Here is a 25,488-nt window from a genome sequence, read left to right on the forward strand (position 1 = left end):
AGCTATTTTATCAAGAAAAGTATGCAACAAGGAAGTGGATTTTAAAAAATGGTAATTGGGAACCTGGTAAAATATATTTCAGAGTAATGCTAATCATGTGTGTCAAGATAAAGAAAATTAAGGTGGCTTAAGTTTTCAATTCTCTTCAGAAAAATCAATTATAAAGCAGTTACGCTGCTGACAGTAAACAATAAATCCCTGGATTTAGTTAATAAAAAAAAGCTTCCATTTTTTGAAAGTTTGTTTTTTCATTCAACAAAAGAAACTCATAACACTGATTCTTTTTGAGGAATAAGGGGCTGTTTATATCAAGTATCTTTAAATCCAGATGTATTCCTGATCTTAGTCTGCCTGTTGGAATCAAGAATCATTGCCATCTAGGAAATATATCCTCATAAAGTTGCCCAAGGTTTACAATGCTCCTGGTATTGAAACTGAACAGGACCCTGTGGGGCTCCTGGGTACAAAAGCCTTTCTATATTCTGCATTTCTTGTCTGTAGGGAATGGGCTCTAGCCTCCATGACTTTCTCTGAGTTCCAAAGGGCAGATTCGAACAGTTGCTAATCAGAGAAGACAGAAGCTTCAGGTGGGCACCTCAGACCATTTGGCCATCCTGACAGACAACACTTGCTAATCAGGGAATGGAGGGGATGCAGAGACAAGGGAGAAGCAGCCAAGAAACAAGGAGCAGCCTTAGGGGCAGAGTCCTGGTTCCTCAACAGATACACATAACAATATTTTTGAGCTATTTACAGAACTAAAACCCAACAAATGGAAAATGTCAGCATTTTTCGCTTCAGAGAAGACCTCTTGAGACCAGATTAAAGGAGCGTGGGCCCTGCACACACCCAAATCTTGTCAGCAACCCCATCCTTGAATCACTGCTATGAAATTCCTCACCAAACCCTCCTGGGTTGGGACACACAGTTTACAAGGGCAGGAGCCTGGCAAAACAATAAAGCTATTCTTTCCTACTTCACTCAAAATTCTGTCTCCAAGATTTGATTCGGCACCGATGCACAGAGGATGAGTTTTCAGCATCAGCATTAGTTATGTGCCCTTCTGCCTCAAACTCTAAACAGGGATGGCAGACTGGAAACCAGTTTGCATCTCCCCTGAGGTTCAGAATATCCTGAGTCAGATTCATGGGTGGGTTAATCTCTCTGATAATATATAATTATTAAAACTGTAGCCCTCAGTCCTGGCTACATATTGTTACAGCGTAGAAAGTTGTGTAAAATACAGGTGCCAAGGTCCATCCCTGGAGAATCACACTTAAGTATTCTGGAGAAGGGCCAGCAGTAACTATTTCATTTCAATCTCAATTAACCTTTATATAGTCACTGAAATGTTCACAGTCTTGTCACTTTCTAGTTTCAGACGATTAGAATCTTGCTGTCATTCTTTCCCTTTTGTTCTCATAAAACCAATGACACAAAGGTTAAAGCCACCAAGAAAGGCAGTTTTTCAACAAGTGCAGCTCTGCTCATCACTTTTCAAATGAGCAATTAATAATTCATAACAATTAACTGAGTTATGAGTTTCTTTTTCAATATGTTTCTAAACATGAATAGATTAAATGGTAATTGCTATCAAATTTTATGTTCTAATTCATGTGTCCAATAAAAGTTTATCTTTGGGAACTCACTTTGTATTTCCCCTTGATATATTCATAACCAAATGCAATATACTGTATTAAAATATTTATTATTAACCTATCAAATATTAACCACTTATAAATTATATGGATGAAAGAAAACAAATAGGCTACTTGTTTAAGTTTTCATGATTCTCTTTATTTTAATATGATTTGGATCTGTAGAATAATCCTGGTAAAAACTGGTGACAAGAGCTACAGTACGAGTTCCTGCCTCTTATTAACATTTTTCCAAGGCATATGTATGCCCTGGATTTTCCAGACGCCCTTATTCTATGAATGGATAACTGACAAAAACAAACAACAAACTGGGCTTTGAAGTCAAATTCCTAGGTTAAAGTTCACATGTATTATCTCATCCTCTGATTCTCAAACTTGAATATGCATAGGAACCACCTGGAAATCTTGTTAAAATGCAGATCTGTAAGTCTAGAATGAGGTCTGGGATTCTCCATTTCTAATAAATCCCCAAATGATGCTGATGATACTGAAGGATGTACAGAATGATCACACATTTAAGTTGTTAGAATCTAGATGACTGTGTGCAGGTTACCTAGCCTCTCTGAGCGTCAGTTCTTGTATCTGTAAAGAGAGGATAACCGCTAATAAGGTTTTATGCAAACTAAAAAGGCAATGTAAATGGCTTGGCAGAGTTACTACATTCAGCGAGCACTCACTAAGTTGTGACCACTGTCGTCACTGCAATTAGGAGAGCTAAAGGGCTAAACTAGGATATCTCTAAGATGTCAACTCAGATATAAGACACCTCCCAGAATATTGGAAATAAAAGCAAAAATAAACAAATGGGACCTAATTAACCTTAAAAGCTTCTGCACATCAAAGGAAACTATTAGCAAGGTGAAAAGACAGCCTTCAGAATGGGAGAAAATAATAGCAAATGAAGCAACCGACAAACAACTAATCTCAAAAATATACAAGCAACTCCTACAGCTCAACTCCAGAAAAATAAACGACCCAATCAAAAAATGGGCCAAAGAACTAAATAGACATTTCTCCAAAAAAGACATACAGATGGCTAACAAACACATGAAAAGATGCTCAACATCACTCATTATCAGAGAAATGCAAATCAAAACCACTATGAGGTACCATTTCACACCAGTCAGAATGGCTGCGATCCAAAAGTCTACAAGCAATAAATGCTGGAGAGGGTGTGGAGAAAAGGGAACCCTCTTACACTGTTGGTGGGAATGCAAACTAGTACAGCCACTATGGAGAACAGTGTGGAGATTCCTTAAAAAACTGGAAATAGAACTGCCTTATGATCCAGCAACCCCACTGCTGGGCATACACACTGAGGAAACCAGAAGGGAAAGAGACACGTGTACCCCAATGTTCATCGCAGCACTGTTTATAATAGCCAAGACATGGAAGCAACCTAGATGTCCATCAGCAGATGAATGGATAAGAAAGCTGTGGTACATATACACAATGGAGTATTACTCAGCCATTAAAAAGAATACATTTGAATCAGTTCTAATGAGGTGGATGAAACTGGAGCCTATTATACAGAGTGAAGTAAGCCAGAAGGAAAAACATAAATACAGTATACTAACGCATATATATGGAATTTAGAAAGATGGTAACAATAACCCGGTGTACGAGACAGCAAAAGAGACACTGATGTATAGAACAGTCTTATGGACTCGGTGGGAGAGGGAGAGGGTGGGAAGATTTGGGAGAATGGCAATGAAACATGTAAAATATCATGTAGGAAACGAGTTGCCAGTCCAGGTTCGATGCACGATGCTGGATGCTTGGGGCTGGTGCACTGGGACGGCCCAGAGGGATGGTATGGGGAGGGAGGAGGGAGGAGGGTTCGGGATGGGGAACACATGTATACCTGTGGTGGATTCATTTTGATATTTGGCAAAACTAATACAATTATGTAAAGTTTAAAAATAAAATAAAATTGGAAGAATAAAAAAAAAAAAAAAAAAAAAAAAGATCCAAAAAAAAAAAAAATAAGATTTTAAGGTTATAGGTCAAACCACAGGTACCTATAATCAGAAAAGTGAGCTAGAAAAGTGATACTGGAAGTCGGTCTTCTCAGATGCCAACACGTGAGGCACTGTCAGGTCTGACACCCATCTTGTATTCTCAGTCCTTATAAGAGGGCAGGGATGATACTATATTTGTCTCTTGGTGTTCAAATTTAGCAGAATTCCTGGCACATGTCTAGAACTGCTGCTGCTGCTAAGTCGCTTCAGTCGTGTCCGACTCTGTGCAACCCCATAGATGGCAGCCCACCAGGCTCCCCCGTCCCTGGGATTCTCCAGGCAAGAACACTGGAGTGGGTTGCCATTTCCTTCTCCAATGCATGAAAAGTGAAAAAAAAAGCGAAAAGTGAAAGTGAAGTCGCTCAGTTGTGTTCGACTCCTAGTGACCCCATGGACTGCAGCCTTCCAGGCTCCTCCGTCCATGGGATCTTCCAGGCAAGAGTACTGGAGTGGGTGCCATCGCCTTCTCCATCTAGAACTGCACTATTTGCTAAATGAGAGATCGTATACATATGAGTAAACGAGTGACTCTGTGAACAAATAAATGAATTAGGCAACCCAAAGTGGGTCTAGTTTGATGGGGAGAAGAATTCAAAAGATTTAGCAAGACTTTATTAAGCAGCCCTTCCGTTACTTTGGTTAAACTGAATTTAGTAATCAAAGATGACATAATGGGCAGAGTTTTTCTACCATGCATGGAATGATCTGATCTCATTCGTTGTATATGAAGAACATATGGAACACGGCTGATTTAACCATGTTATATTAGATGGGCCTATCAATAGGTGAAGCACAGTTTTCTCCATCACCAGACACCAGACAGCCTTTAGTAAAAATCTGATAGAAGTCATACATTATATGTCCATATGTAGCTTAGCATCCTTTGCAAAATCAGCAACTTTAATTTTCATTTTAAAGAAAGAACAGGCAGGTGGCGACTAAACATCTCATGGTGATTATTTTGTAAATGTGTAGAAATATTAAACCACCATGTTGTATACCTGGAGCTAACCCAGCGATACAGGTCAATTAAAGAATATGTAGACACTGATAGAAATACATAAATGATAGTTATTTCTGAGGGGTGGGAATTACGGGTGATTGCTAATTTTTACTTTTTTCTTTTACATATTTCTAGTTGTCTGCAGTGAATATGTATAGTTTATAATATTAGAAGGAAAACAGCCGCTGCTGCTGCTGCTAAGTCGCTTCAACTATGTCCGACTCTGTGCGACCCCATAGATGGCAGCCCACCAGGCTCCTCCGTCCTTAGGATTCTCCAGGCAAGAACACTGGAGTGGGTTGCCATTTCCTTCTCCAATGCATGCATGCATGCTAAGTCGCTTCAGTCGTGTCCGACTCTATGCAACCCTATGGACAGCAGCCCACCAGGCTCCTCTGTCCACAGGATTCTCTAGGCAAGAATACTGGGTTGCCATTTCCCTCTCCAAGGAAAACAGCAAATGTCATTAAAATGAAAAAAAAAGAGAAAGAACAGAGGTGTGATATCTCAGGAAAGACCTCATAATATTATACATCTAAGTATCTTCCACATAAGTGCTAGTAAAAGCTAGATCAGTAAAATCACTGAAAATGCAGTGATTGTCATCTCTAAAACTGCCTCACTAATACATTGCCAAATTATTCTGGTAATTAGCCCTCCTGCAAACTCCCAAACTTTGTCTTTCTACATTCAAAATCTATGTGAACAATGTAGTTGTCCATATTATTGATTTTCATGATGAAGAATACAGATTAAGGTAAGACTAAGTCCATAGAGTCAATAATACTAATTAAAAAGAGGTCTAAGTGTGATTCTTAAAAATAATTGCATCGATATTTCATTATTTTTATAGTGTGTTGTCTTTGAGACATATGCTCATTTCCCCCAAAGAGTTGTAGCTTAGAAGAAATAACCACAATACATAATATTAATCCTACACTTTTGCAGAATATGGGAAGGAATATTGTTAAAAATACATCTTAGCAATTGTTCCTCTTTTAAAATACCCAGAGATGTCTGAACGATCTTGACTTTGAATTGTGATGATGAGCTGGGGACTGAGGTTGGATACAGACCATATGAACCATGTGTGGGTCTGAATTTCTGTGTATATAGGCCCGTTCCAGATGAAACCCAACTTTACTGGAATTTACATCAAAATAATCAATTGCCCTGTATTTATGCATGACTCTTCTCCACACCTTGCAGCAACAGATAACTGAAGGTTGACTGTAATTTTTAAAAACAGAAAACCTGACAAAGAGGAGATGGAAAGCATGTGGTACTTAAATTGAGATGGGGCATGACATTCCATCCCTGTAGGTAGAGCTTTATGATTTAGAATGCCCTGGGTTCAATAGATTTGGCAATGCTCACAAGAGCGTTAGACAGAAAAGGCAGGGGTTCACAGTACTGATAAGCGCTGTATTCAGAATAATTACCTCTGATATCAAAGTTGATGGTAAAAAAATAAATCTTGTATGTATGTTCTCTATGTATTTTTTTTCCCAGTGCCCTTGATGTTGTAGCCAATATTATTGCTGTGATTCTCCCTCAGCAGAGGTTTTTGCTGATATTCAAGGTGACGGGTTGTTCCTGCAGAATGCAACAGAACGATTCCTCACACCAACATGAGCAATCCTGATTGCATTATAGCCACCCTGACTTCACTTTCATTAGTTGCTGATTGTACTAAATTGATGCGAAATTGACTCGGCTGGCTGGTAAGTCTTTAAACAGTTGGCACTATGTCTGTGATCTTGCTCTGGAAATTATATGGTCAAAGCCTTCATGTTTCTGAAAATTCTACCTTTTTTCTTAAGGTCAATTAGGGCCTTGTGAATATGAATTAATTAGACAAACTCTCTGTGATACTCATATCAAGACAGAGGACACACTTTAATGAAATGCAAGGTTTTTTTTTTTTTTCTTATTGTTCTCTTTTGCTTCCTGCTTCATATTATCTCCATTTTATTTAAGAGGTCTTCTATTTCTTCATTTTTAACTGCTGTCTGAGCTTAAAATAAACCAAACTACATTCTGCAATCTGAATCCAGTCTGTGTCCTGTCTACTATGGCCTATGAACTAAGAATGGATTTCATGTTTTGTTAGTGATTGAAAAAAATCAAAAGAATAATAATTCATGGCATGTGAAATTAAAATTAAATTTTAATTACAAAATTAAAATTTAAAGGTCAGCAAATAAAGTTTTAATGGAACACAGACACATTCATTTCAGTGTCATCTATTTGGGGCTACAACAGCAGAATTGAATAGTTGCAACGAAGACTGTATGGCCCAGGAAACTTAAAATAATTACTGTCTGGCCCTTACAAAAACAGTTCACTGACTCTTGGAATAAATCACCAAAGCCTCTGTCTCCATCTGCAAAGTAAAAATTATAAAATCCTAAGGATGCTATGCTGTGTGCTGTGCTAAGTCGCTTCAGTCATGTCCAACTCTTTGCGACACTTTAAACTGTAGCCCGCCAGGCTCCTCTGTCCATGGAATTCTCCATGCAAGAATACTAGAGTGGGTTGGCATGCCCTCCTCCAGGGGATCTTCCTGACCCAGGGGTCAAACCTGCATCTCTTACATCTCCTACATTGGCAAGGTGGGTTCTTTACCACTAGAGCTACCTGGGAAACCCAAGAATGTTCTCAGCAAACTCAATTAGCAATAAATATTCACTATTAACTATTAACTGGTTTGCCACTTATTAGGTGTTTGGCTTAGAAGCATCACCCTTTATAAGTCTCAGTTTTGCTGTCTATAAAATAAGGGGAAAAATTATCTCCCTGGTAAAATGAGGTAGTACATACATGTTCCTGACACAAAATACACAATAAATAATTTCATTATTTTATATTACTTATTATTTCTCAGCAATTGATCCATATGGAAACATATGGGACCATTTTTGAGACTTCAGGATGATAGAATTTCAGATCAAGAAAAAGCCTTAGAACATCCAAACCATGTCTAAGATTTCACAGGAGGAGGTGCAATGAAAAGTCTGCGGTGGTCCAGCAAACAGTGCTTTAAGAGGTGGAGACAGTGATACCCAGATCAAGTCACTGTGCTGACTCCTAGACCTTAGTTATCAGGCACCCCCCATCCTGGTTTATCTGTGGCTCCTATACCTCGGAATTCTGTTCTTACGGTGGCTGAGGACTGGCCCTTCATTTAAATGAACACAATTCCCCTATAAGTTTCAAACAGGTTGGCACTTTTTCAACTGAGCTGATTTTCACACTTAGACATTTTCTTTATACATGTAATTTTAGAACACATTCACTAGGGTGTAAAGAATGGCTCATGGTGAAACTCCACTTGTGCACTGTCTAAAGTAAGGAGAGAACTTCATGCATTGTGTTTCTGCTTGGCCTTCTGATCATCTCATTGTTAGAAAAGTCCAGGCTGCTGCTTTGATTCTGGGCTATTCATCGATACTTTACCTGAATTTCTTCATAAGCTTTGGCATTTCAGATAACATTCACTATTAAACTTGGATGGTTCTACAGTGTGAAATGGTAAAATCTGTGCATACTTGTCATTGTTAATATTCTCTTCAAATAAAGGAGTAAAAATTAGCATGGACCGCGAAGTAAATATGCAAAGTTGCTTAGCCAGGTCAGAACTGGGGCCCTCTCTCAGCTGATCACAGGTTAGCAGAGTAGTAGGCAAACCTCAGAATGTCAGGAGGGAGCCTGGAATTGCTTTTAGTATGTCTACTATTTGTTTTTGTCCTATGCCAAGCTTCAGCAATTCAAGAGCACTGGGATTTGAATGTATTCGGATATGATCCTACTGTGAAGGGCATTCTGAACAACTCACTTCTTTCAGCCTGCCTCATCAGCCATTGCTTCTGTGGTTGTTCCAAATGAGCCATTAGTGGTGTGAAGCATTAAAGCACTTCCACCGCACAGGCGTAAACCCTGACTTTTCTGCTCATGGTGGCATTGGGCCCCTGATGTATTAGAGGTCGGTGGGCTTTTCCTACCAATCCCAAATTAAAGTTATATTAGGAATGAATGGAAAACAGAATTGTCACTGGAAAGTGATGGGCATTAGCATGACTGAGTGGTGTGGTGCCGTTCTGCTGAATCAGGAGAAATTTCACAACTGCAAGCAACCCTGGGTTTACTCTTCTAGTTAACAAAATGAACCATCTCCCCTCAGGAGGACAACCCAGCATATTTGTAATGCCTACAAATTGCCACCTTCTATCTTCTTTCTAATATTTTCCTTTTTAAATTATCTCCGGGAGGCTCCTACTGGTTCTATTTAACAAGCACTTCTTTCCCACCCTTAGGAGTTGAAAACAGTAACATCAAGTGCCCTTCCAAGTATTTATTTTTCATCACTGTTATGTATGTGGTACTCAGCCAGGGAAATGAGACTAGCGTTCAAATTGATAGCAAGGAAATTAAAAACTTGGATTCAGTGATGCCATTCATTTTTAGCAGTAGACATATAAGAGCCCAATGAGTGAAGTCATGTGTCTAGGACTGAAAATACTCTGAAGCATCACAGACATTCCTCTTTAAGTGATATGCCACCTGTCAATGGATTCAACATGTGAGGTCAGCTGATGAAATGTGAACTGGACATTTCAATGGAACACAGCAACTAGCAAGAGACTGCAACCACAGCAACTGAAAAATTACAAGTTAGGTTCAAGGCATTTGCCCAAGGAAGTAAAATCTTCATATCAGAGAAGCAACTGGAAGCATCATTTTAATGATCACAAGTTGTCAGGATTGTAGAAATTAATCTCATAGGAAAAAAAATAAGAAAGAAAAATAAATCCCCTTGAACAATGGTAGCAGAAAAGCTATGATGGGAACCTATTAATCTCCAGGAAACAGAAGTTATGTAAGCCTTAAATCTGATTCTTAGAAATCAGAACTGAGGACTGAGAACATGACTAGTGAGAGTATGAGAGTCTGTCTGTTGGTAGAGAGATTATAGAGGGAAGCTGAGAGGCCAAACTGCGGTTCTTAACACAAACTAGCTGTGTCTCTCATTCTACTTCCTTTCTGCCCCCGCAAACTTGGTCTGAAAGTCAGAGCTGGAAGCTTGGAGAGGCCCTAGAGGTCTTTTCACTTGAATTCTCTTTTAAGCAGAAACTCTCCAACAAGCATCATTCATAGGAGCTCATTCAGCTTCTGTGTGAGCTTTTCCAGAGTCTGGGGATTTATCATAACCCAAGGCATCATCCTGCATATTCTCAGACAGCTGGAGAGAATAATTTTTGGAAAATGCTAAGCTGAAACATCTTTCTCTTTCTACCCACTGGTCCTTATTCTATCTTCCTGAACCAACAAGTCTACCTGTTACATAACAGCCCTCCAAACACTAGTTGACATCTATAAGATGTTAAGCCACATGCTTACCAAACTGTTTAAACTCTTTCAAATGAAGAAATCCTTCATCAAAGACAAAACTCTCCTATATCACTGCTTTGTTCAAATGTTTTGTTTTGTTTTTTTTCCCCAGTGACTGGACTCTTGCTATGGGCTGTCCAGTGAATGTTTCAGGGGAACTATAACCATTTTGGTCCTTGTTCAGTCTAAAATTATGTTAGTGTCTTTGCCACTCACGACAAAATGTTATCTGAAATTGAACATCTTTGCCACTTGAACAACTTGTTAACACAGTTCTACACCATTCTACATTTTTGCAGTTTGTTTTTATAGCCTCAATTTGCAGCACAGTATCTAGCATATAGTCAGGACTTAATAAATGTTCACCAAAACTTCATAAGAAATCCTTATACAGTCACGATGGTTAGTATAGAAGTCTCCCATTTTTCTCTAGGTAGTCTATTGGAAACAATGCATGATTTTATTTAAAAAATTAACATGTGTGTTTGTGTTTTAAAGAGGGTCTAAGATTTTATTTTTCCCCCCAACAACATTTTGTATTTTTCTTAAAGTTCAGGACAATATCTCTCAAAGGCCTTTAATAGCATTGCTCTCTTATGTGACATTGTCATCTCCCTACTATCAATAAGTGGTATAAATAGCTTCCTGACTGCTTCTTCCACTCTTTTGGGTAAAGAAATTCTCATCAATGCAGTCAACAATTAGCAGGACACATCTTTTAGCAGATATCTTGATATGTGAGGGCTTCCCTGGTGGTTCAGATGGTAAAAAATCTGCCTGTGCAATGTAGGAAACCCGGGTTTGATCCCTGGATCAGAAAGATCCCCTGGAGAAGGGAACAGCTACCTACTTCAGTATTCTTGCCTGGAGAATTCCATGGACAGAGGAGCCTGGCAGGTTACAGGCCATGGGGTAGCAAAGAGTCAGACACAACTGAATGGCCAGCACACACATTTTTGATATGTGAATACCCCTATTTGGAATACTACAAAGCATTTAGATTTCCTAATTTGGCTTTGGACAATATCTATATCCTCTAAATGGTTGTACAGTCTATGAAACACTCACAATACTTTTTCTATAAGATCTTTGATCTTCACTGAAAAATATTTCAGTCTCTAATTCACAGTGCAAGGCTATATCTTCTTGACATACATCACTCTTTTCTAACCATATTATGTATTTCCTTCAAAGTTTTACCTTTGAATATCTTTATTCCAAATAGGAATTACATTCCAACTCCATGACACCTGCATATTCATCGCTGTCATTAAAAGCTGGCATTCTTGATGATAATTGTGGTAGGCAGAGAAAAATATCTCCCCAAAGATGTCTATATCTGAATTCCCGGAACCTGTTCCCTTACATGACAAAAGGGATGCGATTAAATTAAGGGATTTCAGATGGGAAGATTATCCTAGATTATCTGTGTGTTTCCATTCTAATCACATGGGTCCTTAAAAGTAGAGACTGTGTCCAGGCTGCGGTTAGAGAAAGATATAGTGACAGAAGAAAAGGCACAGAGAAATGGGAAGTTTATGGCTTTGAAGGGTGAAGAACAGGGCCACGAGGAACAGAGTGCAGGTGGCATCCAGAAGACAGAAAGGCAAGGAAGCAGACTTTCCCCTTACAGCCTGACTGGAATACAGCCCTGCCAACACCTTGATCTTAGCCCAGGGAGACCGTTGTTTGGCTTCTAAATACAGACCTGTAAGATGATAAATTTGTGTTGTTCTGAGCTACTAAATATGTGGTAATTGGTGATAATTTTCTAAGCAGCAGTAAAAACAAACAGACTTATTATGCATTCTCCGGAAGGCATACACCTAAGCAAAGGAATTCCATTCCCCAACTTTCATTTTTCTCCTAAGAATAATTGTTGCCCTTTTAAAAATTTTGTGGTTTGCCGCAATTTCTGGTTTTACAGTTTTACAAGACCATTTTTACTATATTCCGATCAAATTTAATTAGAAACTCTTCTTGATCAGACCATTGAGCTTCCTACTAAACACGTTTTTTTGTTCTTGGTAATAGATGTACTGATCCCTTCCAAGAACACATATCTTGATACTCTAGGCCATGACCCAGCAACTGACTCTCAGCCTTCCCCTTGCTGTGTATGCTTCGTTCTTGATTTCCTATATCTTCCAAAATCTTAACATTTAGCTATGTCACAAAATATTTTAACTTTAATCCAAATATTCACACTGTAAGTTCTCCTGAAAGCACCATTAGTATCCATACAAATTAGGTAACAACGTGGGGAAATTGGTGGCTTTAATATTATCTGATATTCCAATGTAGCTTATACTTTCTTCAGGAAGACAATACATCTCTTCATCAGCCCCACTGGTTCTGTGTGTAGGAATTTCCATTTCATCTTCCAAACAACAACAAAAAAACCACCTTCCTTATGTCTAGTCTTCCTGGCACCCTTAACAAGTGTTTCGTTATTTTCTAACACATGTTAACCAACCACATTTTATGTGAAACATGAAATGTTACTTTTTCTTTAGAAGGTTCATCTTTATTCTCTGGTGGATTTCAAAGAGGTGCATAAAAAAAGAATCTCTCCTCAATCTTATTCTTCTGTGGAGCAACCGTAAGACTAAGTTCGATTCTGCCCGTCCTCCTTGACGTCTTTATATTTCTGCACTCTTTCCTGAACCACGTGCTCCATGCTGCCTGACGTCCATTCATTCTGGAGGGTTTCAAGTGTTTCCCCTTTTGGCAGAGAGACCAGTTTACATTTATGGCGCCTACAACCAGTGGCCCCTCAGGCAGAAAGGTCACTGAGGAGCCTAGAGCTCTTCATGTCCCCAGGTGAAGACAAGCAATTACTTTAGGGGTCACCTTTGTTTCAATCACTTGAATTAGTCTTGTGTCTGAGCAAGGGATTTTTAGAATCCCCTAGGTCAACAGTTTGATACCCATAGTGGCCATCCTTATCACACTTTCTGCACTATCACTCTACAATTAGTGTTAAACATGGATTCTTAAAAAAAAAGAAAAAAAAACAAACATGTTCTTGACACATCAACTTGTACCTGGAAACTAATAATAACTGAGATCTTACTATGTACCATGAGCTCCACATTCATTATTTTCCATATGTGTTAGGTTCTAGTTTTATCACAATTTTTACATGAAAAATTAAGTTTAGGGAGTCCAAGTACTTTCTGCTAAGTCCTGTGGGTAGCAAGGCATGGAGATGGAATTCAGACTTGGGTCTGTATGACTCCAGAACTGAAGTGTGTGCTCATTTGGTTCTATTCATAGGATGTAAGCAACGGTGTGAGGAACTGAATCTCTTTATTTTCTTGTACTTGTATTTTCCCAAGTACAAGTCCTGTGGGACTGCAGTTCCACACTGCTCCTCTTGTCAGTCCTCTGGGAGACTGGAACCCTGTGTCTGGATGCCTTGGACTCTGTCCTGATCCTTACTACAGCTCCTCCCTGGTCCTGACTCCCTAAATGCGCAGCTAATCCCTGCTCATTGCTGCCAAGGCCACCATCAGCCCTACTTGAACACTACGTTTTTCCTTCCTTGGTTTCTCATTGCAGGTCACTCTCACTGCCACTAACAGTGTGGCCAACCCAAGGGTGGTCCAACTTAGGGCAAACAGAAGCATGTGTGCGTGCACATGTGATGTGAGAGGCGGCTGGGAAGGGAAGAGAGCAAAACAGATTGACCTGAGGGGCATTTCTGAATGCATTCATGTATGTGCAGACATAGCAGTGATATGAAAAATACTTATTGGCCTACAAGCACTAACTAATTAGTATGGATACCTGCTCTAGTATTGGAGCAGGTGTTGAAGGCAAACCACTTTGACAAGTATTATCCTGTTAGATTTTGAGGATATCTAAGAGATTCCAGGGGAGCACTTAGGGGTCTCAATGCAATAGTCATTGACCAACTGGCAAAAGGATTTCTATATTTTAACATAGAATATCAGCCCTGTGTAGCTGGGTTGAGGGAAGAAAAGATTTCAGACTGAGATAAAATTATTGTGTGCTCAAAGGTGTATCTGAAGTCTGTAAATTTATATAGTAAATCCTGTCTCACCCTGTTCCAGTCCGACCTTTACAGAGCAGTCAGAATAATCTTTCTAAAGCAGAATTGTATCCTCTCCTCTGCTTGAAACTGTATGGTGGATCCCATATCACCCCTGCAGGAAGGTCCTCACTTCTCTTCCCTGATGAGATAAAACTTCTTAGGTTGGCGTTCAAAACACTACCTGATCTGGTCTATGGTTGTTTTTTCAACATTTTACCCCCATCCCACCACAAACAACACACACACAACATGCATACTCCTTACCCTCTAATCATATCAATACCTTTTGATATTTCTGAAGCAGAGCATGTTAGCTCATGTACTCTTTTTGCCCAAGAAGTTCCATCCAGGAAAGCTTTTACTAATACTAAAGACTCAAAATGTCTTCCTCTCTAGGATGCCTTACATCCCATCTGGGCTTCCCTAAAGGCATGCACATAGCACTTGGTCTGATTACCTTCTAACTGTTGGGTGCATGTCAGCTTCTCACTCCAGATTATGAACTTCACATCCACATGCCCAGAACAGCTATCTCTCTTTATCCTTTAGCCTCTACTGCTAGTTCAATACCTAATTTATAGTAGTTATTCAAGAAATACTCATGAGGGTAAAGTATTTACTCCTGTAATCTCACTGATCTACTTAACTAGGAGTTGAGGCACAGAGCATTTTGTACATTATATAGCACTTACGTGGTACATCCATGCCTAAATCCAGCCTTCTAATTCCAGAAGAAATCTGATGACATTATATCTTTTTATAATACTCCAGAAATTAACACAGAAAAATCAAGTTAGGCCTTTTTGGGGCATACGTTTCTTCTAAGGCTGGATTTGTTTACTTTCTCTACAATATCTTTCGCTGATTACACTTCAGGAACTCATTCATTAGGTCCTGCTGCAGCAGGTAGCTAACATGAGACTTTCCCTTTGGAAAGGCGTGTCTTCATTATAAAGTCTCTCATTCCCTATGCTTTGAGTCTTCATGCTGGTCCCTCCTCTGTCTGTCTTTCTCTCCTCCTGACTGCTGGCCTTCTGTGGGCCTCTATATCTAGATGACAACTATCTCCTCAGTCCTGGATCCTCACGTTGTTTTGGGCTTCCCACACTCATTCAGATCCTTAAAATGCTTCCTGGGAACCTACAGTGTGTATAACTTTCAAACGATGACCGTATCCAGAGCTTATGTACAGAAGTGCTGCCTGACTTCTGACACTATTTGACTCTTTTAATGACTCTCCAGCATGGTGAGAGATGCTCACTCTCCAGCTTCTAGATCCCTTCCTAACCTTGACCTGCTCAAAGCCCAATTTCTCAGTTATCACCACAATTTACTGATGCCCATGGCATTAGTATGGTAACAAATTTCACTTTGGCTTTATAATATGCAGAACTGTAGCCTCCAGATAACTATACATTTCACAAGTAGCAGGTAAAATATTCTGTTCACCCCTGGTAGAAACTGGCTTTAGATAGTTCCTGCATGCTGACATTTTTTTTTTTTTTTCAAGTGAAAACTAAGCAAAAACTCTCTAGAGCTGTGCTGTCCAATATGGTAGACATATGTGTCTATTAAGCCTTGCAATATGGCTAGTTCTAATTGAGATATTCTGTAAGCAGTAAACATCTGATTTCAAAAGCTCTGAAAAAGTGAAATATATCCTTAATAATGTAACATTAGTTCTATGTTGAAATGATAATATTTCAGGGTTTTTTTTGATAAAATAATTTGTTAAAATCCACCTCTATTTATTTTTACTTTTTAAATGTGGATAACAAAATATTTCAAGTTACATGCTTACATGATTTTCTATCGGGCTGCACTCTCCAGAGGCTCTGTCTGGTGGCTCTTTAATATTAGTAAGCTGACTGTGTACAGATAGAATGGAAAGCTAGCACAGAATTAAAAAGCAGAAAAGGTTGTGAATGACAGAAGGAAGCTTCTGCTCAGATTTTTAAATTTCTGTTCCCAGAATACACCGACATGCCACCTGCCTTGACAAGCTTTTAAGAAGGTCTGATAATCCTCAGAAAAATGAAGTTGAACCAAATGGCATCTGTGTAAAGCTCACTGCATGGTGCCTAACCTCAGAGGCTTAAAATCAACATTGATTTTCATCATTTATTTTATCCTGGCATTTAAATGTCCCTTAGATTTATTACCTTTAGGTTTTTGGTTCAGAGGCAGTGATGGGTATGATACAAGGGTGATAATAAGTTATGTAGATACCATTTAATTTATGAACTCTGGAGCTCCAGGGTAGTTCAAGAAATATATTAACCACATACACATCACCCTTCATTCTGCGGTAAGGATTTCTAAGCTGGGTCCCTATTGTGCCACTTAATTTATGGTCTGGCCAGGTACATGGATCTGCATACAATATTTCAATATAAGTTGCTCCAACCATCAGAAGAAACGAAGATGGGCTTCAAAGGAGCCGGCTGGACAGCTGATGGATTGCTCTCTCTCTCCTATATGTAGGCTGGGGCATTAAGTAGTTTTTAAAGCTTGTCAGCGGTTTGGGTCTTTTTCTGCTCTGAGAAGCTGCACGCACCAGCCTCGACAAGCAGAATCAGCCATGCTGCAGCAGGCAGAGGGCAGCTCCCAGAGTTACTTACGTTGACAGCCGTAGTGCCAGGAATTTCCCGGCAGGCACTCATCACACTTAGGCCCTGTTGTTCCAGTCTTACACTCACAAAATCCTGAGCCATTACAACGATCATGGACTGAGCCCAAAGGGTTACAATAACACTCTGTAGAAACAAGACAACACACAGGCTGGAGACAAGTCCACATGGCTTATAAGTTATCAATACAGGAGCGTCACTTACTTAAATGGATCACTTACAGAAAGATGTCCACTAATGAAATGCTTTGGCAAATATGGCTATTTCAGATCCATTTATTTATTTGCTCAGCCTTCCATGATAGCATTTTTATGTTATGGGAGGAAGTCAGTTGAAAACTTCTAAGGAAATAAGACATCATGCTCTTCCCTGCTAACAGATTATAATGGAGGTTCCGTTTGTTAGGGCATTTTTAGATGGTTTAATGAATGCCATGAGAAGTTTGTGTATCAAGGATAAATCAATATGCCATCAGTGTAAAATCTGTTTTAAATTATTCAAACGAGCCTATCTGTTACACTCAATATTTGAGAACTGCTGAACATTGTAAAAGTGCAATATGAATGCACTTTGTTCATTCAAAGGCAGTTTTACTTTATGATTTGGGATGGTGCATTATATATATATTCATACTGTGTTGCAATCAGCCTTTAGATATTGTATCTGCTAGGCATGTTAGTATAGTTTTATGTAACTTAGATTAACAATCATGGAAGAAAAATGAATTTTGTAATCCTAAATAAATTTCAACGTATGCACACTTTGAGACTCATATCATTATAATGTCTGTGGACAGAAAAATATAACTTTGTGTAATAAAAAGTAAATAGAATAATTTCTGGATTCCCCACATAGTATTATGCAGGATATTTTTACTTCTGAAGCTCTGCTTTGCTTAAAGGGTGAATTAAAAATGAGAATTCCTTAGGCTTCCATTAGCTAAGAAAGCTAACAGCAGTTAGTTTGAAGCTTTTGGAATGTGTAAGCTGAAGTTTCTTTCTTTGTAATCCCACTGTATAATACTGGGCAAGTTATTATGCCCCTCTGTGTCTTGATTTCTCTTATTTTAAAATGGTATCACTAAGAGATTTTCATGTTAAAAATCAAATAAAATCACATCAAGCAACTAACCAAGCAGCCAACTACAAGAAACCCTGAGAATTTTAGTTTAGTATCTTTAAGTTTAGTGTCTTAAATTGGAAATGGAGATTAAGGGTTTACTGTTATATAGATAGGTCTAGAGGTGTGGTTCTGTCATAGGAACTAACCAGATAATTTCTTCAAAGACTGTGGAGTACCTTGGAATCATTATTTAGTTCATGTTAAGGGAATTTTGAAGTTCAGCACTCTTAAGATATAAACATTTGTGAGGCTGACATACATAGGTAAAACTAAAACTAAATAAAGTCTAAATTGCTCTCTCCTTGTCTGGCTTGATTTATTAATTGGAGTTTTATTTTAAATTGGTGTTTTCTATTTTAATGTGTGGTGGTGGTGGTTTAGTTGCTAAGTGGTGTCTGATGCTTGCAACCCCACGGACGGTAGCCTGCCAGGCTCCTCTGTCCATGGGATTCTCCAGACTAGAATACTGGAGTGGGCTGCCATTTCCTTCTTCAGGGAATCCTCCCGATCCAGGAATCAAACCCAAGTCTTCTGAATTGCAGGCAAATTCTTTACCGACTGAGCTACAAGGGAAGCCCATGTATGTATGACAGTTGTTTAAAAAATTTTTAGATAGAAATTTTGTTGTGACTTTTAAAATGTTTATATATATATATAAAATCTATATATAAAACATACATATATATATACACACACACATAGCTATAGCAAAACTACTATGTTTCTTACTATTTAAAGTATGTAAGTTGACAATGGACCACCAGCATTTTGTAAGACAGGGAGTAGAGTCACATCTGGTCAATGTGAATTCACATACTATGCCAGTATGTTAGCCTGTAACAACTGATTAATATAAGGTTTGAGATGTAAAAAATGTAAAATTAAAACAAATGTGGAGCATCTGAACCACAGCACACCTCAGTGGTTGCCATATGAAAGGTGGTAGGTGTAATGCACTCGGTCATGAAAATTAGTGACAAAGAGAGGTGGGGTCTACTCGACATTACATACAAAGTAATTTAGTTGTTTTTTTTTTTTTTTAAACTTTACATAATTGTATTAGTTTTGCCAAATATCAAAATGAATCCACCACAAAAAGTAATTTAGTTTAAAAATACCATTTCTGGAACTCAAGTCAATGGTAAGTGTTGCAGTGATGAGGATAGCCTTGGGCAATTATATTTTATTCCTTGCAACTAGGAAGGATATGTAGGACTACTAAACTAAAAAACATGAAATGCTTTAGAAGTCTGATTAAAAAGTTGTACTACAATTGATTTATAGGTATTAGAAGTGTCTTGGGTTTGTTTTGTTTTATAGAATGTGCTCTGACTACCTGATCTTGGGTTTCCAGGGGAATGAAAACAATAATACATCATAACTGAAGATGTGTTTAGTAGCAAATGCTGAGCCCTGCATTTCACTCTGATGTCAAGCTTGTTATCAGGGATTATTAGCAGTGATTACCCAAGGTCAGAAGCCACCTATCCAGCTTCCTGCTTAAATACTCGAGTTTATATGAAACAGAAGCATGCAAGGATGCCATTTTCATGGAACTGCTGCATCACACATGCATCTTTGGAAACATGGCTGGCATGGAATTTGTATGAAAATGGGTAAATCTGCCAAGAATCACAAAGCAGCGATTACTGTGACAACATGGAATAGCCTGCACTTTATATTTACCATAATATAAAATGATGCAAATAGTTTAAGACATCTATTTCAACACAGTCGTTATTTTGTCAAAGATAGGTGCTGTTCCCTCAAAACCAGGGTGGTGGATTTCATTGCCAATTGTCAAAGAAATGGCAAATGCCTTTTTCCCCCTTAACTATTAAGGTGGCTTCGATGAAGTTCAAATTTGCAGAGATTAGTGCCTAATTCTGCGAAAGTGAATTCGGTAAACATCCATTCATTTTCATTAGTGCTTTCTATACAAAGTGGTATTAAAATTACCTCTCAATTACTTGTGGTGTATCTTCTCAAATTTAATTCTTAGTCCTACTGCAAGCCCTTTTAGGGAACTTAAATGTAGAAAACAGCAACTAGATTCCTGCTGCCCTATAGGGCGAATCTTGGTAATGGAGCCACAGGCTTCCAATGGCCTTCAGAGAGGAAACCCAAGCCTCAGCCTCGTGCTCTGGCAGCCTGATGGCTCTACCCTTGGCCCCTCAAGTGGGAAAAGTGGAATCTATAGGTCTTTAAGGAAGCTGTTGAATGTTTACAGCGACTAAAGAGACTGTAGCATATACAAGCTAATCAAATTTTTCAGTTCAGTCTTTAAAACAGTTTTACTTCTTAGGAAAAGGGCAACAATTTAAAGAATTTGGATATGTGAAGGGGATATTGTAGCTAATTTTAATGGTATATAAAAATACTCATATTTGTATTTACTGATGACTTTACTTGTTTGAAGAGTATAAAATACTGCATAGGGATATATTTACCTCGGTAAAATAAAACCTTTCTAAGGTTTATAATTTTAATTAACAAACTTTCTAGAAAGGGAGAAAACAAGTGCTCTTCATTTTTTTTTAAGTAGAAATAAAGAGAATAATGTATATTAAGCTTTCTATTCATCTCTATTTTACATGATTTAAAAGACAAAAGCTGAGTGGCTAGTTTCTTGTCTGTGTATAATCAAATATGGATTTATAACAGAACTATGCCTCTTAGAACTTGATAAGAGTGCTGATTTTGTAGTTCACAGATTACTTTAGAATAGGAAAAGGGGAAGACATCATTAGAATAGAGTACTCTGAGTAAAAATATTGGGATGTTGTTAAGTTACCTGCTATGAGAAATTTTATGAAATAAAATCTTTTCTTGTAAGGTCTTTTTATTTGATTTATTTAAAATAATATGAAATTGCTATTGTAAAACATTTACTCCTTATTGTAATGTTTTGTGTCTTGAAAAAACTTATTAGGTTTTATTCCCGCGTTCCCGTGTTCCTATTTATTTTACCTTTCCACTTGTTTCCACATTTATAGTATGACATTTATATATTTTTACAAATGACATTCAGCAAAATGTAACTGCATCTGAAATTCAGACAGCTATGTGCCTTTTGGTTTTCACTAATATTCTCAAATCTTTGTAACCCAAATGTTATAAAGGCAATTGAACTTCTGTTCACAAGCTTATAGTAGAATTGCTGCTCTCATCCTAAAAGCATACCATAAGTAAAAGTCTGACAAGTTGAGCTTTGCTAATTGTGTCCCGGTAGTTGGGAGAGAGTTCAAGTATTGAAGTCAGGAAACTAACTCTTTACTAAGCTGTATGATTTGGGTCAATCTGCCTTACTTTTCTCAACTAGAAAATAGGGGAAATTATCAGTGGAATACTTACCACCACAATTTTGTTAATGAGGATTAAGTTAAAAAAAATCACAAGTCAGTTCCCAGTTTACCATGTGTTTCCTGTGCATCCCATATGATACCAATTTGACCAGGAGTTCTCCATGACTTACCTAAGGCACACAGCTATTAAATAGCAAACTGGGACTTGAACCCAGCTCTCCAGCCTCTAAGTCCAGGGATTTCTCCACTAATTCACAAATAATAAGGAAGCACTTTGAAAAACAGAACATACTATAGACATGAACAGTATTATAAAACGACCCATTTTAACTGAAAAAACTTGTCCAGCTATTTTAAGTGACACTTGGCAAATACCTATACAACCTTGACCATCAAATCAGAAAACAATGATCTTAGAATTGCAGAATGGTTTGATGCCTTTTTTGATGAAAGGACCACCTTTCATTTTTCAGTTTGTGTATTCTATCTACTCTCTATGTGAAAAAAATCTACTTTTAACATTGGTTGCCTATATATAACCTATTGTCTGGTAATAGATACGTATCTACCCTTCACCATTTCGAATATATGCATTTCTCCAAAGTACATCATAAAGTGAAATTCCATTTCTTATTTCTTATTTTTCCATCAGCACCCTTTCTTAAAGATAGGTTCCTCAATGTAAAAGGTAGAAGCTTTTTTGTATGGGAAAGGCACCTGATTCTCTGGTGTTGACATGATCAGTGGTCATACAGGGTGGAAGGAATGCTCAAGGGAACCCTGTGGCCCTGTTTTTCCAGGGCTCATGAACTTTGGAAACTGAAAGAATTAATTGCCTTGAGCAGTTTTGAAAAATTGCTTCTCTTTTTGGGCTATAGGAAAATTCAATAAATGGAATTTCATTACTATGGATGGAAAAGTCAAGTAAACTTCTACATTACCAATTCCTAGTGGCTTTCAATTCCAAAATGGCAGTATTTTAAATCAATATTTGTTGATTACCAATTATTTACAAAAGCTTGTGTCTTAGTTTCCCATATCTATAATTAAAAATCTTATAATGAGTTTACATTTTAAAAGCAGAATGTACAACTTTAAGACTTTAAGATCAGGTTGAAATGACCAGGTTTTAAGATTTCATGCAAAAACAAGAAGACAAATAAAAAGAAAATTCTCTACCTCTTAAACATGATTTTTCAGCTCATCATCTTTAAAGCAGCAATAAAGAAAGGATTCAAAATACATCCCCCAACTATGATTTCAACCAGCACAAGTGAATTTCAAGTCCACCACAAGGAGGTTTTCTCCATTAAGAAAGTTCATTCTGGCTCAGTTGTGGTGCAAATCACCAGCCTCTCCACCTTAAATAGCTCCCCATCGCTTGAAAGGCACAGAACAACAGCTGAAATTACAATGGAACTGACCTATGCACACATTCTCATCGTCCAGCTGTGCAGAAGCGTTTCTGAAGTAGCCCAGCCTGCATAACTCACAGTGCTGCCCTCTAGTGTTGTGTTTACAGCTCACGCAAATGACTGTGTTTAGCAGATCGATATAACTGCATCGATTGGAGTGGCCGAAGCATTCACAATCTTGCAAGGAAGAACAGAAATGTATACAGAGTGTATACAGTTGCAGAGTATCGGCACACTACATGCTCAGATAAAATGAGAAGTGGAGAAAAGATGGCGGAATGGCATTACATGTATGTGATTCCACATGACACATGGTGACCACAGGTGGTTGTGACTGGCATGGAAGTAGCATCTGTTTCAAGCAGGAGAGAAAGGTTGGACATTCAGAACATGATCCGAGGGTGTTAATTCTTGGCAGACAGTATGAACAGAAGCATTTGCAGGTGTACACCTTTTAAAATTTGGGAAAACTTGTTTCCATTGATGCAAAAGTCTAATTTTTGCACATTAAAAACTTCACTGTCTTTGCATCACTTCCTTCATTTTCTCTTCATATTTGCAGTCTTAAAAAAGGAGGAGGAAAGACTGTCAGCATCTAAGGTCTGAGTCTGCCATCACTCACGACTCCTTTGTTTAGAGCCTTACTATCATTTGTGTCAAGATAGTAACTCAGTCAGAGTTTCATAGAAGAAATCATGGCAAATTTAATACGAGTCTAGACAATTAAACAATTGTTTATTTTTGTTTCTTCCAATTGGTAAGAAGAGAATATGGCTTTTTGTAATCCTTTCATCAGGCCAAATCTGCATGTTTGCTTATGTGTGAGAGAGAATATAAAAAACAGGGAGATTATTGGTATGAAAAGAGTGTGCTTAAGATTTCCTTTTCTTGCAAGTTTTAAGCTAAGTCTACTCCAAAATAAGAGTCAGGCAGCTGCTGTACCCTTAGATTTCCCTTTGTCTTCCCAAAGTGTTGGAGGGTTAGGGGTGATGGTGGTAATTAGACAAGGAGTTGTGGGGAAGGGTGGACAGTGACTCAATTGTCTCTCTCTTGTATCTCAACCAAAGCAAGTTATTAATCTAATTCAACCCTTTAAAAAGAAAAAAAAAAAAAAAAAAGCCTCTACTGGTGCAGTAGTTATTAAATCAGATAGAAAGAAAGTGTGAGAAGTAACTTGGTGGGAAATCTGTTTTGTCTTCTCAAAATATGGGAGTAGGCCTAGCTGACAATTATAAGGAAGGTCAACTATGAAACTACAAAACCTTGTTTGTCTAAAAATACCCCTCTCAATAATGTCTGGCTTTTATTTTATCCCACCAGCAAGCCAAAAAGTCACTATTTGAGCCCATTCATTCATGCAATAAATAATTTATTCAGTTGGTCTATGTGTTAGGTACAATGTAAAGTGCTGAATTACTCTTTTGCCCCAGAATAAAATTTTGAAAGCACTGCATTTAATGACCAGAGTAAAAATGAGTGTCATCAAAATGAATAAGGAAGAAGGGTGATTGGATTTTTATTTTAAATTAACATCTGCCACTCATCAGAATGGTATGGATTCATTTATATGACAGCCAGTTATTACAGCAGAGTTGAGGGCAAGGTCCCAACAGAATGAAATCAAATTTGGATAGAAGCAGAGGAGGACATTGGAAACAGTGAAGACTGGGAGATACTCAGGAATAGGGTTAGCACCTTGGAGACCCCAGATGCTTAAGAGAAAGGCAAGAAGAACGGGAGGTTCCTGAAGGCAAGACCGTGTGTTTACTGCAGGCCAGCTTTGTCACTGTATGCTGGTGTACTGGGGATGCAGAGTAGGGGTGCGGATTCGTAGGAACCAGAGAGAGGAGAGTTCTGGAAGGAGGCCATATGGGAGGTGGGGTAAGATAATCCTGCAAATAGTCTAAGTCATGCCAAATTAATAATAATAACAGCAACAAGAAAAATAATAAAATTACATATCAGCAAATTAAATTCTCTTAGAAGACAAACATTTCACCCCCACACATTATATCTCCCTGAGTTCAGCCTAGTTTAGGCTGGCATTTCTGACTCCTTCAGAAACCCGAAGGGCTTCTCCAACTTTCCTTAGTTGAGGGTTTGGAACAGGGAGAATCTTTCTGGCCTGGAGCCAGCCCAGAGTAGTAGTTTCAGGGAGGAGACCCACATCTCAGATCTAATTGCTTCCCAAGGACTTCTTCAGAGCTGCCTGGATTTCCTGAGGAGTGGGCACGCAAGGCCTCAGGCTCTCCCTCTCTAGAAGATGCCCCTAAGTGGTTTTTTCTCTTCACTCAACCCTGCCCTAGGTTAGTACTCCATGCACCTAATGCAATTAATCCAGATTTTTTTCAAGAGAACCTTTTTTGTACATAAATTCATCCTAGGAACTTTTCAGAACCACACAGAAGTTAAGTTCTTGTTGTCAAGATGCTTGTTTAAGGTAAGACAAATGTGCTCAGATAACTAGAAAAAAACAAGAGGATGTGCTAAAACACACACACACACACACACACACACACACACACACTCAACAACACAGAGATACACAAAGTGATATAACGAGAAATTCATTTAATGAGGAAAATTAGGAAAAACTAACTTAAAATTGAATCTTCTATGAGGGCAGGTAAGGTGTATTTTTTTTTAAAAGAAGGAGGAAATGAGCATTTCCGGTGAGAAGAATAGAGTGTGTGAAGACATGACATGGGGGAATAGGCGAGAACAGGGCTGGAAAAGTTCCATAACATGGTTCCTTTCTGGGTAAGATCTGCCCAGCAGCCAACACTACATGCTGGGCTTCACCTGACAAAGCTTTATCCACAAAAAAAAACACGTCTGTAGACATTCAAGTTCAATAAAGACCCAATCCATGTTAGAAACTCA

General features: G+C 38.3%; 1 protein-coding gene across 9 annotated transcripts in view; it reads right to left on the reverse strand.

The window, feature by feature from the left end:
- Positions 1–25,488, reverse strand: part of NTNG1 (netrin G1) — a 371,792-nt gene that overhangs the window by 38,143 nt on the left and 308,161 nt on the right. For 3 of the 9 annotated variants that reach the window (XM_070786006.1, XM_070786003.1, XM_070786004.1), the window contains exons 6-7: positions 22,615–22,782; positions 16,755–16,889 (exon numbers count right to left, since the gene is read on the reverse strand). The exons of 3 other annotated variants lie outside the window; for them this stretch is intronic. In XM_070786006.1, the coding sequence (XP_070642107.1) occupies positions 16,755–16,889; positions 22,615–22,782 (303 nt within the window). The remainder of the gene's footprint in view (positions 1–16,754; positions 16,890–22,614; positions 22,783–25,488) is intronic. 3 more of the 9 variants (XM_070786009.1, XM_070786008.1, XM_070786007.1) reach the window with 1 other exon arrangement.

This window comes from Bos indicus, chromosome 3 (assembly GCF_029378745.1).
Source record: "Bos indicus isolate NIAB-ARS_2022 breed Sahiwal x Tharparkar chromosome 3, NIAB-ARS_B.indTharparkar_mat_pri_1.0, whole genome shotgun sequence".
In the NCBI taxonomy this organism is placed as follows: Eukaryota; Metazoa; Chordata; class Mammalia; order Artiodactyla; family Bovidae; genus Bos; species Bos indicus.